This window comes from Astyanax mexicanus, chromosome 5 (assembly GCF_023375975.1).
Source record: "Astyanax mexicanus isolate ESR-SI-001 chromosome 5, AstMex3_surface, whole genome shotgun sequence".
NCBI lineage: Eukaryota > Metazoa > Chordata > Actinopteri > Characiformes > Acestrorhamphidae > Astyanax > Astyanax mexicanus.
The window spans coordinates 15,985,466-16,000,845 of NC_064412.1; the positions used below are offsets into that span (position 1 = coordinate 15,985,466).

At 40.8% G+C, this 15,380-nt stretch overlaps 1 protein-coding gene across 8 annotated transcripts in view; it reads right to left on the bottom strand.

Moving 5' to 3' along the window:
* Nucleotides 1-5,338, bottom strand: part of cadpsb (Ca2+-dependent activator protein for secretion b) — a 102,482-nt gene extending 97,144 nt beyond the window's left edge. For 5 of the 8 annotated variants that reach the window (XM_007254367.4, XM_049479757.1, XM_049479756.1 and 2 more), the window contains exon 1: nt 4,596-5,337. In XM_007254367.4, the coding sequence (XP_007254429.2) occupies nt 4,596-4,937 (342 nt within the window). In that variant the 5' untranslated portion in view covers nt 4,938-5,337. Of the gene's footprint in view, nt 1-4,595 lie in introns of all 8 variants that reach the window. The other 3 variants (XM_007254365.4, XM_049479758.1, XM_049479761.1) reach the window with 1 other exon arrangement.
* Nucleotides 5,339-15,380: the final 10,042 nt, after the last annotated feature.

Sequence of the window (15,380 nt, forward strand, 5' to 3'; positions counted from 1 at the left end):
AATAATTATTGTTATTAATTAATTCATTCCTTTGAGAAAAATCTAACATGAAAATAAATATAATAAAGCTAGAGGCAATTCAGAAACTCTGATAGCGATTTTCAAGGCTGGTTCTGCAAGGCTTGGGCCTTTCAGACATTTCTATAATACATGAAATGTTGAAAATATTTAATAAAAAACCTTCAAAAATGCCTTTCACTGCATTAAACGTGTTTCTGCAGTCAAGGTTAAAATGTCTTGGTCAAAACAAGAAACAATTCATGCAGACCATTTTATTAAAAAGTCCCATTTTGACTTTTGCCATCAAAGAAATTAAATTTCAAGATGCTTTGGGTGAGACTAGTCTGCACTGACTCTTTTCCTCTCTCTTTTAATATGGAAAAATCCAGCTATGATAATTACTTTTTTTTTTTGTGAAATCAACTATGCCTGATTCAAGGTCCTGGCAGGTTTCCATTTAAAATCCTCCAAACTGAGAAATTAATTGAGTTCAACAGGGGGATTTAGTTTGTTACATTGATAATTCATGCCAAAATATATAATTTATGTTATGATTTTGTTTTAAAAAAAATACATTACACAGACCGCCTTACTTTAGAGGGACTATGCCCGTCACATCGAGCATCGCTCCAGTTTGTATCAGAAAACTGATAGAAGACAATAGCAGATGTGTCAGTCCTTTAGTGCTCCTGCAATTGACGGATGTCCTTCACCATGATGATTCACACTCACAGCTCTGAATCATGGCAGTGATTGACTGCAGTGACTCTTCTGCGCTTTAGAGATTTCAGCTGTGACTCAACACTCAAATTCCTACCAATGACCCAAATACCACCAGCCTTGACTCACTAAACTGAACTGACTCCCAGTGGGAGGATCAGAGCCTTCATGTCTTCTACTGACTGAGATAAAGGTCAATGTTCACATGTCTACACACACCTTATCACACTGCTTGCTACTAACGTATGTACCACTGTTGCACTAATACACTACTAATGTGCACACTACACTGTAAAACTAGTAGAATTTGGTGTAAGACATGTCCATGAGTCCATTTGTACATGAGTCCATCCAACATAGCAAAAAAACGGTCATAGCGTTTGAAGTGAAATTCCACCAAATTATTCCAAATGTCCTTAAAATCAAACAGGGTGGTAACACTCTTATATAACTCTTGGGTAAACTAAATACCCTACTAGATACACTATAAGGACAAAAATATTGGTACACTGGAGTAAGGCTGGACGGGATAGCAAAAATGTATATAATGATGTATTCCTTAATGTTGTACAATACAATATAATTCCAATATTAATATCAACAGTTCAAAAGCCACCACCCTTGTTGTTCATTATTATGCGCTGATAGAGCTGAGTAATGTGTTAAAAAACACATATTTTACAAAGAACATTTTTACAGTATATAGTTACACACTTTTTACCATATTTTAACAAGCAGGCAAAATATCTATTTCATACATAGTACTTATTTTTTCTTATTTATTTGTTTCTGCACATTATCCAGTTAAACAGGATTTTTTACACTCTCAGTAAGGAAATGTACAGTTAGGTTGTTGTTCTTTAAGTACCAGTGACATCCTCAGTAAGCTTATTGTCGATATGGAAAGGACATTTATCACAATAAGATAAAATATCAATATATTGCATAGCTCTAAATAAAAGTATATAAAAGAAATTTCTACTAGATTCTTATATTGTTGTAAGAACATTATTTGTGTATTATACAGAGAGGCCAGGATGTCGCAACCAATGAATAGAAACATCAGTAGGTGAATTTGGCTACAATGACAAACACACAAAAACACTCTGACTTAGCTTTGTTACTTTGTTTACAACTCAACAGATGAATTATTGCTAAATTTATCCTGAAATTCCCTGATAAACACAATGTAGATGTTAGCAATCTTTTAACTTTAGATATTTTACTACTTGCTCTCTGTATGGAAACAAAAAAAAACATTACAGAAGATCATAATACTTCGTAATAGATTATAGTATCTCTGTGTCTCATTTGCAGCCTGGTCACTTATCCACAGTTAAAAATATATTTTTTAAAATAAGGATGGTATAATTGATTTTATCCATCTGGTGCTGGGAGTAGTAGGGCTAGTGACCTCAAGCTGTTAGGAGCTTGTTGTAAATTGTAAGTGATCAACCTGGATCAATAACTAAGGGGAATTAGATGGGTGCTGTAGTGCGTCCATGCGAGATCAGGATCAGATACATTAGTGGTAACAGTATGACACTCTGCAGCGTACTGTGATCAATAGCCTGAAGCTACTTATACCAAAAAAAGATCAAAAGATGATACGAAAATGGGCTTTCTGTATGCAGAGCAGGAGTACCATAATGGCCAGTAGCCTGAAACTTAATACAAAGTTTGGTTGTTCTGGATTTAGCACTGAGAATACAGGGGCAGTTTCACAGAGGCTTCTGCAGTCAATAAGGGAAAACAGCCAAATGAACAAAAGAACGAAATAGATGCAGTAGGAACTTCAACTCGGGTCTGTTCTGTATATCTGTAAGGCATAAACCAAATTCAGTGCCTCTACCTTCAACTCTGAAGGGATTTGCAAAATCTGCAGTTTCCTATGGGAGGATGGGGGAGGAGTGGAAACCAGGAGGGAAGGATCAAATACAACAGGGCTACCAGCTGACAGATCAAGACTACACCGGGGATAATGGTGTGAAGCTTTATAGTTCAACACTATGAGACTGTGAGAGAGAGTAAAGGAAAAAATTATTTGGCAAATATAAAAGATAATAAAAACAGAACACTAATGAAAGACAATGACTGTGTATTTTAGATTACATAGGTTAAAATGCCTGGAAATAACAAGGTAATAAAAAGGGAACTGCACAATAATGACTGCAAGGTGGATTTCCACTGCATTTCTACAAACCAATTAAATATAGTCTGTTGGACCTGTCAGAACAGTAGAACTCTTTTTGGTGTTGTATAGTACCATTATCTTTAAATATCCATTACAATTGTAAAGAACATGAATGGGTTATTTAAGGTATCACCATTCTTTAAATAACACTTGCCCTTTTTAACCCATTCATAAATGGTATCCACTTACATGGACATGTCCATAACATAATAATTTCAGTGATATTTGGAAGAAATCAAGGGAGGGGTGACTTGACTTGATACATTTCTCGTATTTACTGTTAAAAAAATACCTTATAGGGTACATGTGTTATGAAGGCAGTTTGATTATCATTGACAGGATTAAGGGTTTGATACCCGGGTTTGACAAGCTGTCATTGGTGGGTCCTTTGAACTGCTTCCCAGGGACACCACAGTGATGGCTGCCCACCACTCTGGGCATGTGTGTTAACTGAATGTCATTTTGTGTGTATCACTGCATTGATAGGTTAAAGATGAATAAACAAATTTCATTTGTGCTTCCAGCACAGGTACACTATGGTAAATATAGTTGCATTGCCTTTTTTAGCACCAAAAAGAGTTCCACTATGATTAATACGTGCTACCTGAGTATCATGCCAACAATATTAATGATGATGAAATTAAAACAGTTTGTTTCATGTCTTTGCCAAGCAAGACAGGGGCCAATCAGAGCGGTGCTCTAACCCTGAAAAGCAACATATGTAACCCCTCGAATTTACGCACAAGGGTGCGAGCACGCCCGTGTAGTGAAGGTGCATGCTGTAGCGGGCGGGTGCGCGTGCGGTGGATCCGGCGTTTGCATCTTGGCCCTAAAGTCACCTTGGAAGATGAATGAGTGGGGCGGAGGATGGAGGGAGCGAGCGTGCGCGCGCGTGCGGAGCGGAGAGTGGCTGGGCTTTGCTGGGCTGTACGAAGCGCGCGCGCCACCGCGCGGGTCACGTGACCCCTACTACGGCAATGACACTGCTTTATTTTGGTCCTCTTTTCATCAGGAGCCTCTTGGAAAGACAGCAGGAGAACCGGGAGGTGGGAAAGGGGAGGAGGAGAAGGGGAAGACGTCCCGGGCCGCCGCGCTGCATGGCCTGGGCGCTTATACGGTCAATGAGCACGACGGGTCCCGTGCGAGCTCACACCCCTCTAGCCTATACTTACACTACAGCCTACTGTCCCACCACCAGACCAGAGGACTGCATGTCGCGCACACACACACATGCGCGCGCGCAACCACACACATAGACACATAGACACGCTCATTAAAGAACACGCTAATCACAGAACACACTCATCAACAAATACGCTCATCAATCAGTCCGCGCTGTCCTGCTTGCTCTCGTTTCTTATATAACAGCAGAAATCCTGCTGGAACAGCGTCCCAGGTGGAGATGTGCGACGCGGCCTTGTTATTATTATCTGTGGTGGTAGGGATGCTGATGGTGTTGGTAGGGATGCTGATGTTGCTAGTGATGCTGATGCTGATGTTGCTACTGATGCTGATGCTAATGATGCTAGAGATGCTAATGCTTTTGGTTATGGGGGTGTATGGTGTATGTATTGGGGTATGTAGGGGGGTTAAACCAAAGTGAGTCTGAGCCTCTGAAGGTGAGAGGAGAGAAGCAGTGCAGGCTCCACCCCCCTCCCTCTCTCCATCCGCACGGTCTTACCTTCAGCTGTCTCCGCGCCATGTCGGTGGGCTGCTTGGCATTGAACGGGTACGCGACGCACCGCATGACGAACACATAGAGCTGCAACTTCCTCTTCCTTTCGTCTTCCTCGCGCTGCAGTCGCTCCGTGTCCTCCTTCTCCTGCTCCCCGGCGGCGGTGGGGCTCGGGCTGGCCGGCCTGGCGCTGCTGCTGCCGCGGCTGCTGGGCTGCAGCCTGTCCGAGCTCTCGCTGCTCCGGTTTGGCGAGACGCGCGTGGAGCTCACTTGCGGGGCCAGCGCCTCCTTGCTCTCCTCTTCCACTATCCCGTCCGACTCCTCCTCGCTGGACGAAGGATCCAACATTTTGCTCTCTGGTCTTCTTCAGCTGCTGCTTCTGCTGCTTCTTCTTTCTCCTCCTCTGCTGCTGGGCTTCGAAGCAGCGAGCGACCGCGGTGCGCTACAGCCTAATTGTGCGCTACAGCCTAATGCAGCACCAGCGATCGACTAAAGCGCACGAATAATCGACTATAGCCTGATTCCCGAAGCGCGATCTGGCATTCGAGTCTGTGTCTGTTTCTGCTGGTGCTGGATGATCGGGATGCAGCTTCAGATGCTAGGGTAATTCCGGAGAGATAGAGATGCTCGTGCGCAGAGGAGGCTGCGGGTACGGACGCTGCAATCGCTCTGCACGCGGCCGGAGCGACGCCGCTGCTTACGTGTGTTCAGGCGGCCAGTCAGTGCTGGGGATGCGCGAGGAAGAGAGAGAGAGAGAGAGAGAGAGAGAGAGAGAGAGAGAGAGATCGCGAGAGCTAGAGCGAGAAAGAAAGAGAGATAGAGAAAAAAGGGAGGGGGTCGTGTAGGAGGGGGCGCGCAGCTCTTTCAATGAAAAGAAACGAGCAGCGTTCAGCGTTTCGTCTGTTTCCCACCCATATTGGACCATGCGCTCACCCGTATTCCGCACACCGTTTCTTTTCCCACCAGTATTGTGGTCTGCATATACAAGCAGACCCCGCCTCCTGCGCTAAGATTGGCTATTCGCCTCTCACTTCTCAGCGTCCCTACATGGCCTGTGAGGATGAACTCCCAGCCAATAGAAACGCACACAAATCGAGACTTAACGGAATACGGGTAGGAAAAAAAACACACACACAACACCGCCAACAAACGATGGCCGCTTCCTGCCAGGCGCGGCAGCTGTCCGTGGTGCTGAATGCGGGCGAGGCTCGTTCCGGTAGCTGACCCTGGAAAGACACGGTGGCGGGACACCGAGTGACTTACACACACATGTTCAACACTAAGGGCCAGTTTCCCAGACAGCCTAGTCTTAGATAGGCCTGACACAATTAATGCATACTCGCCAATAGTCACAATTATTCGAAGTAATTGCGATTATTTTTCTGCTGACCACAATGAATTCTGTGGTCATTTTTTAAAACATGTATTATTTATAATTCCGCTTATAATGAACAAAGAAAGTAATGTAAAAACGGATCTGTGATTAGTAAGAAGATTAATTGGTCCAGTTAGCATCAATCAAGTACATATACAGTAAGGAACAGTCTTTCCTTCCTTATACATTTAATTAGATTTGAGAAATTGTGTATCATATTGCATATTGTTCAATGAAGTCACATTATTTATTATTATAGTGTGTGTTCTTTAGTGCAGAAGACTATTACTAATCAAATTCAATTGTTAATCACACTCATCAGATAAAATTTCATGATTGGCAAATCCTTAGCCTTAGATTATTTTTTCTTTTCATTAGAAAATCTCCATTCAAAATACTATGCTGACCAAGACTAGACCTTATCTCTCACCTAATCTTTCTATTTTGAAAAAGAAATCTGCCTCGAATCTTTCTTTTGTCACATTCGCACATGCAGCATTCTTTTAGCAACATGCAGCGTTATTTATAGTAATCTGAGCATGCCTGCCAACACAAACACACTCAAACACAAACGAACCAAATCTGTTGCCTGTAATAATAAACAAAAGCAGCCATGGTTTAAATGTGGCTTTGTATACAGCCAATGGCAAGAATTAGTCCATATAGTTGCATATCTATTCAAATATAGATGTTTTCTGTAATGAAAATAACATTGATTGCACAGTTTACGTTGATGGATGGTGTAAGATCTTCGTCAATTATGTTGATTCTGTTTGACTTTAATGATGAACAAGCACTCACTGGTCCAGAGAACTAACATTGATGAATAATTAAAAATCATGATGAACATTCTTTGTTAGCTGTGTACTAGTGTTATTTTCTTTAGTGATATTAATGGTCTAATTCTCCCATGTAATGTGTAATTAGAAATGTTTTTCTAGTTCGAACCCCCCGCTCATGCAGCTTTGCCATCAGTTGCCGGTGCTTAGAGGGAGCACAATTGGCTCTGCTCCCTCTGGGGTGGGTAGATGGCGCTCTCTCCCCATCACACTTAAGGTGGCGCTGGGCGGCACGAGGCGTCTGTGAGCGGATGAATCGGAACCTGGCCACTGTGCTTTCCTCCGAGCGCGCTAGCTGCTCAGGCAGTGATTCATCCGCAGCAGCTCGAAAAAAGGGTTGACTGACTTCACACGTGTCGGAGGAGGCGTGTGCTCGTCCGCATCCTCCAAGGGTCACGGGCTTCACCGGTGATGGGGACCGACAAAGGGGTGGGACAATTGGATATCCAAATTGGGAGAAAATGGGGAAAAATCTGAAATAAAATTATAAATTAAATTAGAAATGTTTTTCTTTCAACAATGCCTCCTGTGGTTGATGTCGCAGTTTCTTGGACTAAAGGATAGGATTGTAATGCTGCATTGGTGGCAGTTTGTAAAGATGTGATGGAGTTGGAAGAATGATATGCTAGTCTTTACCTTCCTGCTGTGAAGGAACTGGAAACGAAAAACGTTAAGTTGAACATTGAAATCTAAATGTTTGGTAGTTTATATGGTAGTTTATAGGAACAGTAGCTGCATTGCAAAGTGTAGGTGGCAGTCAATGTAGGACAGGTCCTTTGTAGGACTGAGGTTAGTTTTTCCATCATTGTTGCTAAGTTTTTATGATGCACTTATTCTTTTTTTTTTTTTTTTTTCCGGGTTGGATGTAGGCAGTAAATTGTGAGTAACTGAGGGTCACGTAGGATATGTCCTCCGAATTCCGGCTGCATTTCTTGGCTCTGTGTGAAGGGTCCTTCAATTTGGAAAATAGTGGCAGAGAAATGCAGCCCACCTCAGCCGTAGCCTTGGCCTTGGAACCCAGCTAATGTTTCAAAGCATGGAACTGATATCACTGTGTAAATGGTCTGTTTTAAGGAAACTACAAAGCTGGTTTGATTGATTTTTGTACTGCCTGGTTTAGGTTTTGTAATGTCATGAACATAAGTGTATTATATATTTTGCCTTTATTTTGCCAACAGAATTGCCTACAAAAATGTTTGCCCTGTTCATTCTTGTTGAAGTAAATAGTTTTCCAATGGAACACTTTACAGGTCAGCCAATCAAAATAGGGTATTTACAGATCCATCATAAAGGCACAGTAAAAGCCCATTAAACTCTAAGAGACTGGAAAGATTTAGACTAAGCTCTTACAAAAAATGAGTTACAAGATTAATTGTAACATTAAAAATACAAAAGTATAGTTTTTCTTGTAATTTAATTTCAGAATGTAACATACATTTTACCTCCCACTCCAATCTCCCTCATGTCTCTGGCCAAAAGCACTTATCTCGCTCAGCCAAACCCAACCCAACCCCCCCAGAGCACTGTGTTGCCATCAAACATCAGAGAACATGAATTCTGATTCCAATCGACTTTAGGAAATACAATACAGTACAGTGTTTATAATAACTGACACGCTAAAAGAGTGATTTCACATCATGGCTAATGGTGGATGTCACGTGGTCCCTGTCTGTTCTCATGTTTCTGTGTTTATTTACCTTTTCTGGCCCTGTATCATGTCTGTGTTATACCCCCACGTGACCTGTGCTCCTCTGTGTCTCCTGTCTTAGTAGTTTTCCACTCACCTGTGTTCATTTGTAGCTCCGCCCCTTAGTCCCAGGTGTTTCCTGTTTCCCGTGTTTGTCCACCACTATTTAAAGTCTGTGTTCCCTTCTCTCGTGTCGATCCTTGTACGTTTTTACGTCTGTTAGTGGTCCTCGTGTTTTTCTGTTATGCTCAGTCCTGGTTTCCTTGTTAAGTTTATACCATGTTTATTTTGTGTTCATTTTTGTTAATAAATGTTTGTATAGTTTGCGTTTGCGTCCGCCTCCTCGTCCTTCTCGCACCCAACCTGACAGTGGAAGATTTTTGCTCAGAGGCACATAGCTAGTTTTCCTCCTACCTATGTTTCAGGATCCTTTGAAATGTCTGCCTATACATTGAATTTGTGAGCAGCCACAGCGGTGCATGAATTATTAAAGATTCAAGTTCAAAGAAGGTCGACATGAACATCAGGGTTTTCAGACCATCTCCCGTTTTGTGCCGTCTAATAAAGACCATGCAAGCCTCTTAAAGATGATTTGTGCTGCAAATTGCTGTCAAGGTACACTTACCACTACACACCACTGTAGCATCTGGAGTAGTTATGTTTCTGTTTGCTTAGCCAACAGAATAGATCAGAGCTGGTCCAGACTTCCCTGGGGCCTTCCTACCTGAGCTCTGAGCCAAAATCTGAGCATTTTGACAGCTCATATATGAGTTAGTAGGAGGAGTGTAATCTCCCATCGCATCCATATACTGACTCTAGACTGCTCCTCGCAGAGTTACTGCTTTAAAGTGCTTTAAAGAAATCTATTTTTTCTTTACATTAAGATGAATATGAACGTGAGCATGTTATATCATGCAGATATAGAATTTAAGGTGGAATAACTAATTCACTTCTGCTTGATATGACCTGGCTTTTTACACAAGCCAGAATAGGTCTATGGACTATAAAAAACATGTCCATGAAGTTCTTTGCACAAAATCACTCTCACATAAAAAGATCTCACCAGCTCTATTTGTGTCAGTTTCAGTGCTTTTCAGAATGAGCAGTTTAAGGGCTCTAACACTAATATGCAAACAAGCTGTTGCTGGCCACGCCATGTATGCAGAGGCGGTCTTTGCATAGAGGCATTGCTAGGCAACTGCCTTGGGCCCCTCCCACTGCAGCCTACTGTAGGGGCCCCATACTTAGCTGCAAATTCCCATAGGCCTACAGCTGGTAATTGGGGCCCTTTGGACAGTAATTCACAGATAGTGAGTTCATAAATGGTGATTCTTGTGTGTTTAAAATGGAAACAAAGACAACACAATAAATTACAAAGAAATACAGATTCCGTCCACACCCCCTCTCTTTCGCGTTAAAATGGAATATTCCATCCATACCATGTGGTCATGCCGGTGAACCGTGAAGGCGCTGCTTGTGAAAGACGGAATTAAGGTGTGATGTGGGATGTGAGCGAAAAAAAGAAAAAAGAAGGAAGAGGCTAAACTAAAAACAGATGCTCTTCCAAAACTGATAAGCTTTTTTAGTGTGTCAGCACCACCGGACCCAAAGGTTTTGGTGGAGGAGGAGGACGAGGAGGTGCCATATCCTCATTTATGAACCATCCCCACTTTTTTGTTTTTCCAGAAACATGCACTGACCTTCTTTGGGTCTCCTTCACCTAAAACTTTAGCAGGGATTGTATGGGAAAATATCAAATCAGGTATATAACTTAAATGAATTAGAGTCAGGGATGAAAATTAAAATACCCTACCTCTACAAATATGCCTAATTGGCATATTATTATATTATTTATTATTATTCTATTATTATTATTCTATTATTATTTATATCTAGGTTACAGCTTGTCTTCGTTTTTTCTACATGTCTGTATTAATTTTAAACATTTCATGTTATTCAGGCAAATAGAATAAGCCTTGCTCGTTGTGGGTCGGGAAACTTGCTCATTGTTAACCAGTGTTGGGCACCTTACTTTGAAAAATCAGCTATATTTACTAGTTACTAACTGAGTTACCCCACTATAAATGTAACTAGTAAAAGTAATTGACTTACTTTAAATTATGTAAATTCCATTATTTTTCTTAGAAAAATAACAAACGAAAATAAACCCAAAATGTTGACAAAAATATAATCTAACGAATTTCAAAACATAGAAACGAAAAACGTTAAAATGGTATTGATATAACATAATATAATATAACAGCTGCATCAAACAGTTTAGCGTCAGTCACATGGAAAGCACGCGCGGCATTGCATTTAAAAAAAATAATAAATAAGATCCTATCAAGTGAAGTAAAATATATGGTAGTAAAAAAATATTAAATTCACATATTTATTGATATTTAATTAAGAGAAATCAGGCAAAATGCGCCGCGCCGCACTGCGCTGCTCGCGCGCTCTCTCTCTCACTCTCTCTCTCTCTTCGGCAGCGCGGAACTGAATTCAGCGCGAGGCTAGAAATAATTTGAAAACTCAGTTTAGTTAAATAAATTAAGATGAGTGAGGACCTGTAAAGTTAATCAAATATTGTCAAATATAAAGTATAGGTTGAGGTTTTGGGGAGCTGTTTCAATTATTTGAAACTGAAAGTAACTGAAACTGATATTATTCTGCGCACTATTAGATAGCTTTTGATTGTGTTTTAAATGAGTTTTTATTTTATATTAATTATTTTTTATTCATTTTAAATATTTTTTGTATTTTATTGATCAATTTTTTTTTTTATTGATGGGCCCCCAAGCTAAATTCGCCTTGAGCCCCCAAATTGCTCAGTCCGCCACTGCATGTATGTACTGAGATTTTACCCTTTTATGCAGTATTTGTTAAAACTTAGCCCTTATTAATAGTGTTTCTTCTTTTTTTTTTGGCTTTTCTGTTCTCATGTCTTGTGTTATTGTCTGTGTTCCACCCATGTGCTCTTTAAGCCCATGGCTGTGTTTTGTTATAGTCTTGTCTCCACCCAAGCCCTGCTCTTTCATTAGTGTTGCCACCTGTGTCGTTTGTAACCCCGCCCCCTCATTACTTCCCCAGGTGTTCCTTGTCTGTGTCTGTGTATATATTCCCTTATGTTTTCCCTCTTTGTCCTGCTTTTGGCCCTGTCCTGTTACACCCTGTCTTGATGTTTGATTGCTGTTTGTTTGATCCACAGTCCTGCCGTATTTGTATCTGCATAGTTTCTGGTTTGTTATCTTTAGTTTGTTAGTTTTTTTGTTTGTTTATTAGACTTCTTTATTAGTCATTTGTGTGTTTTTAGCCTTAGTGTTTGTTTTACTGCCTTAGGTTTTGTTCTTCATCTGTAATGGAAAATAAACTGACTTGCATTTGCATTCTACCTCTGAATCGTTACAGAAGTATTGGCTTGTGCCAAATGGCGCACCACAAACAAGCTAGTTTATGCTTGTAACTGTAATAGGAGCACAAAATTCAATATTTGAATGTACTTCTACATCTATCTCCCTCATCTACAGACTTGCCATGGACCCAATCTGACGTGCCACAGATCCCTCTTTCAGATGAAGTCTGCTGACCAATCCTGCTTTGTACTGTCTGAGCGAAAAATGGCATTTCTTCAACTGATCTAGTAGGCGGGGCTCTGGTGGGTGCCGACGGGTAAGGGGTGATGCCAGGGTGGTTCTACACATGTCTTTATTGTGATGTCACAGTAAGGGAGCCATCCAAATGGCTCATAGAAGCAAATGATTCCTGACACCAAACTCTTTCAATTGATTCACAGAAAAAGGATTGATAGACTTTTTTCCGCTCTTGTAGTGTGTTTAGGGCCAGTCAATACCCAAGTGAAAATGCAAAAGCATGCAAAAAGTGAATTTGCATATTGTGTCCCCTTTTATTATTACTAACTACGGTAAATAAGCGAATTGTAGACCTACATTCAGTGTTAGGGGTTAATGTTCTCAATGAACACTTTTCAATCTGGGAACATCTTAGACTTTTAGGACCAGCAGGAACACAGATCAGTTAAGTAACTTCAGGATGGATCAGCAGAATCACACACACACACACACACATAAGAGCTTAGAGAGAGAGAGAGAGAGAGACTGAGAGAGAAAGATTTCTGAGATGCTTGATCTTAACACACAGTAGGGGCTTAGGGGCTCCCAGGCAGACATTGCACTTAAGACTATAAATACGAACGTCTGACAGCTCACGGTACTGAGGTACTGCGCCAGATGTGCAGTGAAAGGGAAGCACTGCAGGGACAGCTATATGTTCACACAGCTCATAGACCTCAGCCAAAACTGGATTAACTTTAAGCAACAAAAGCTCAGAGAACAGAGCTGAACTCATTCTAATTAGAAAAAGACTCTTCAATTTTAATCAAATAAAAAAAAAACATACAGAGATAGAGAGACAATTATGAATGTGTCTGGCAGGGCTGTGGTGAAAATCACAGAGCAACACTTCTCATTTTTTACATCAGAGTTAGCAGTGCAGATACAGCCCCAACCTCATACTTTATGATGCACCTCTTGCACTGTGAGGATGTCCTCACCTTTCTGTCTTCGGTTTAACAAGAGCTATGGCATGTTCAGTCTGCTCAGAACTCCTAGAATGTCCTGCTCACCAGCAGACAAATATTAATGCGTCTGAAATTGTAAAAAATGAAAATAATAAGAGTTTGAATAACTTTTTATTAAGTTGATTAAACAAAAAGCCTCAATACAACTCTACACAACAGTACATTTTAAATACAGTCAGCAAGAAAATGCGTAGAGCTCAAAACAGACTACATGATACATGCCGAGCTGGCAGATTAGCCAGGTAATTTATCACAACCACTAGGTTAGCTTACTAGGGACAGGCATTTTAATTTATTTTAAAAAAAATTGAGTGTTTGCATTCATATACAGTAATTGGCCTGTGTGTAGCTGGGCTAACAAGGCAGAGGGTACTTGAGATAACTAGCTAGGTTAGCAAGGTTAGCTAAAGTGATCTAGACTACTCTGGCTAATGCAATCATGCTACACATTCTAACATGAACTCAGTCACAATGGAGAAGCAGACAATGAAATATACATCAGAAACTACAATATACATCTGAAACTGAAAGTTAGACTCTAAATTGATTCAATGTAGCTCTGAATGTGATTATATGTTGAGCGATTTCGAAGTCCAAAACAGGTAACAATCAATTTTACTTATTACTAGCAACAAGTTAGCTATTTTGTTGGTAATTTGTCTGTCTATTGTGTGAAATAGAGTCAATATGATGCTAGATACCTGTTTGGTAGAAGTAATTGAACTCTCTCCTTCATTCATGCTGGTTCAGTGTCCTCACCTTGGTACCCCGAGTGAGCTTTGTGTCTGTGGAGGTGTGGGCGGGGCACACATCTCTCTCTCTCTCATTTCCAGCTGAAAAATAGTGTATTTTTTCCAGAACATTATGGAAGAACTGTTGGTATGGATTTTATTGATAACCATTCACACTACTACAGGCTACAGGCTATACACACCAACCACCGCTGGAATAAAACACTTAAAGGTTTAATTGCAAGGTTTTTCGACAGTGAAATTGACAGCATGTTAAGCAGTTTTCTATGTGGCGTTTCATGTGCTGTTTAGTAGTATAAAAGTTTAGTAGTTGCTTTACTCTGCTAGCTGTGTTTGCTAACTCTCTCCTCCTACAGTGGATGTTGGCCCAGGGGGCTCTCCAGATTTACCCTGCTTCATCTGCAGCAGCACTCTCCCTGCATCTTAACCATTAATAATTGATTGTGTCTCTCCCCTGCTCTACTTCTGCCTGAATGTATGTTTCATTGCTTGTGTAGGTGCTGAAGAATGTTGCGCTCTAAAGCTAATTGTTAGCAGAAGCTGCGGGAGAGGCATGTCCAGGAACAGCCACAGTGATGAAGACTGTTAGCATGTTTGACTGAATTGTGGCATATGCTGTTCTGTTAGATTAAACGTTATTACTGCTGCACTGGTTTGTAAGATGCTGTATTTCCTGGAACAGTCCAGGATGTCGTTGTGATGAATCATGTCTCAGTGCTGTTATATGTATGTGTGTATATAACAATACAGCATTAACACACGCAAATCTTGTTATTATTGTTTAAGCCCAACCTCTGCCGTAATCTGCCCCGTCCCCGCCCAACATGCAGATTTTTCCCTGGAGCGGATCACTTGTGGTGAGAAAATGATTTGGTCTCTATCCGACCTAGCTATCAAACTTAGGCATAGTTTAAATTAGCCAGATAATATACTGCTATAAACAAATGCTGTCTCTGCTGCTTCATGCTGTTTACACTGAGTACAGTATGTGCAGCGTTCACGGCTCCCCTTAAATGTCCCATTTAAAACACTGTGTTTGAAAGCACACTGGCAAATTTTCAGTGTTCTGTGTTAAAGCACCTTTACCCTGTGCAGGTATACATGCTGGAACACAGAATCTTCCCGCTATATTTACTTTCTTGCTCCCAGACAGCTTTGACCAATCAGAGGAGACAATGTGCTTGCATGGTTTATTGGTGCTCATTTTTTGGTCCATTTAGGTTTATGCCTGTGTGAAAAAAAGTAAAAAACTTCTCTATGATCCGGACCATAGAATTCAGAAATCCTTCCAACCAAGCTGCGATATATATATTATGTTGTTTAGTAAAGGCTTTGTTCTCTGGAGAAAGCTTCAAAAGAATCCTATATCACTTTTTAACTGAACTCCACCGGCAAGCTTTTCAAAGCAAAGTAAAACCAACAGAGATTCAAATGTTGAGTAACCCTTATTTTGTAAGCAAACTACGTAAAACCATTTCTGAATTAACTGTCTGAATTAGCTGTCTACCTAATACATTCAACAGCCCAATGAATATTTATAT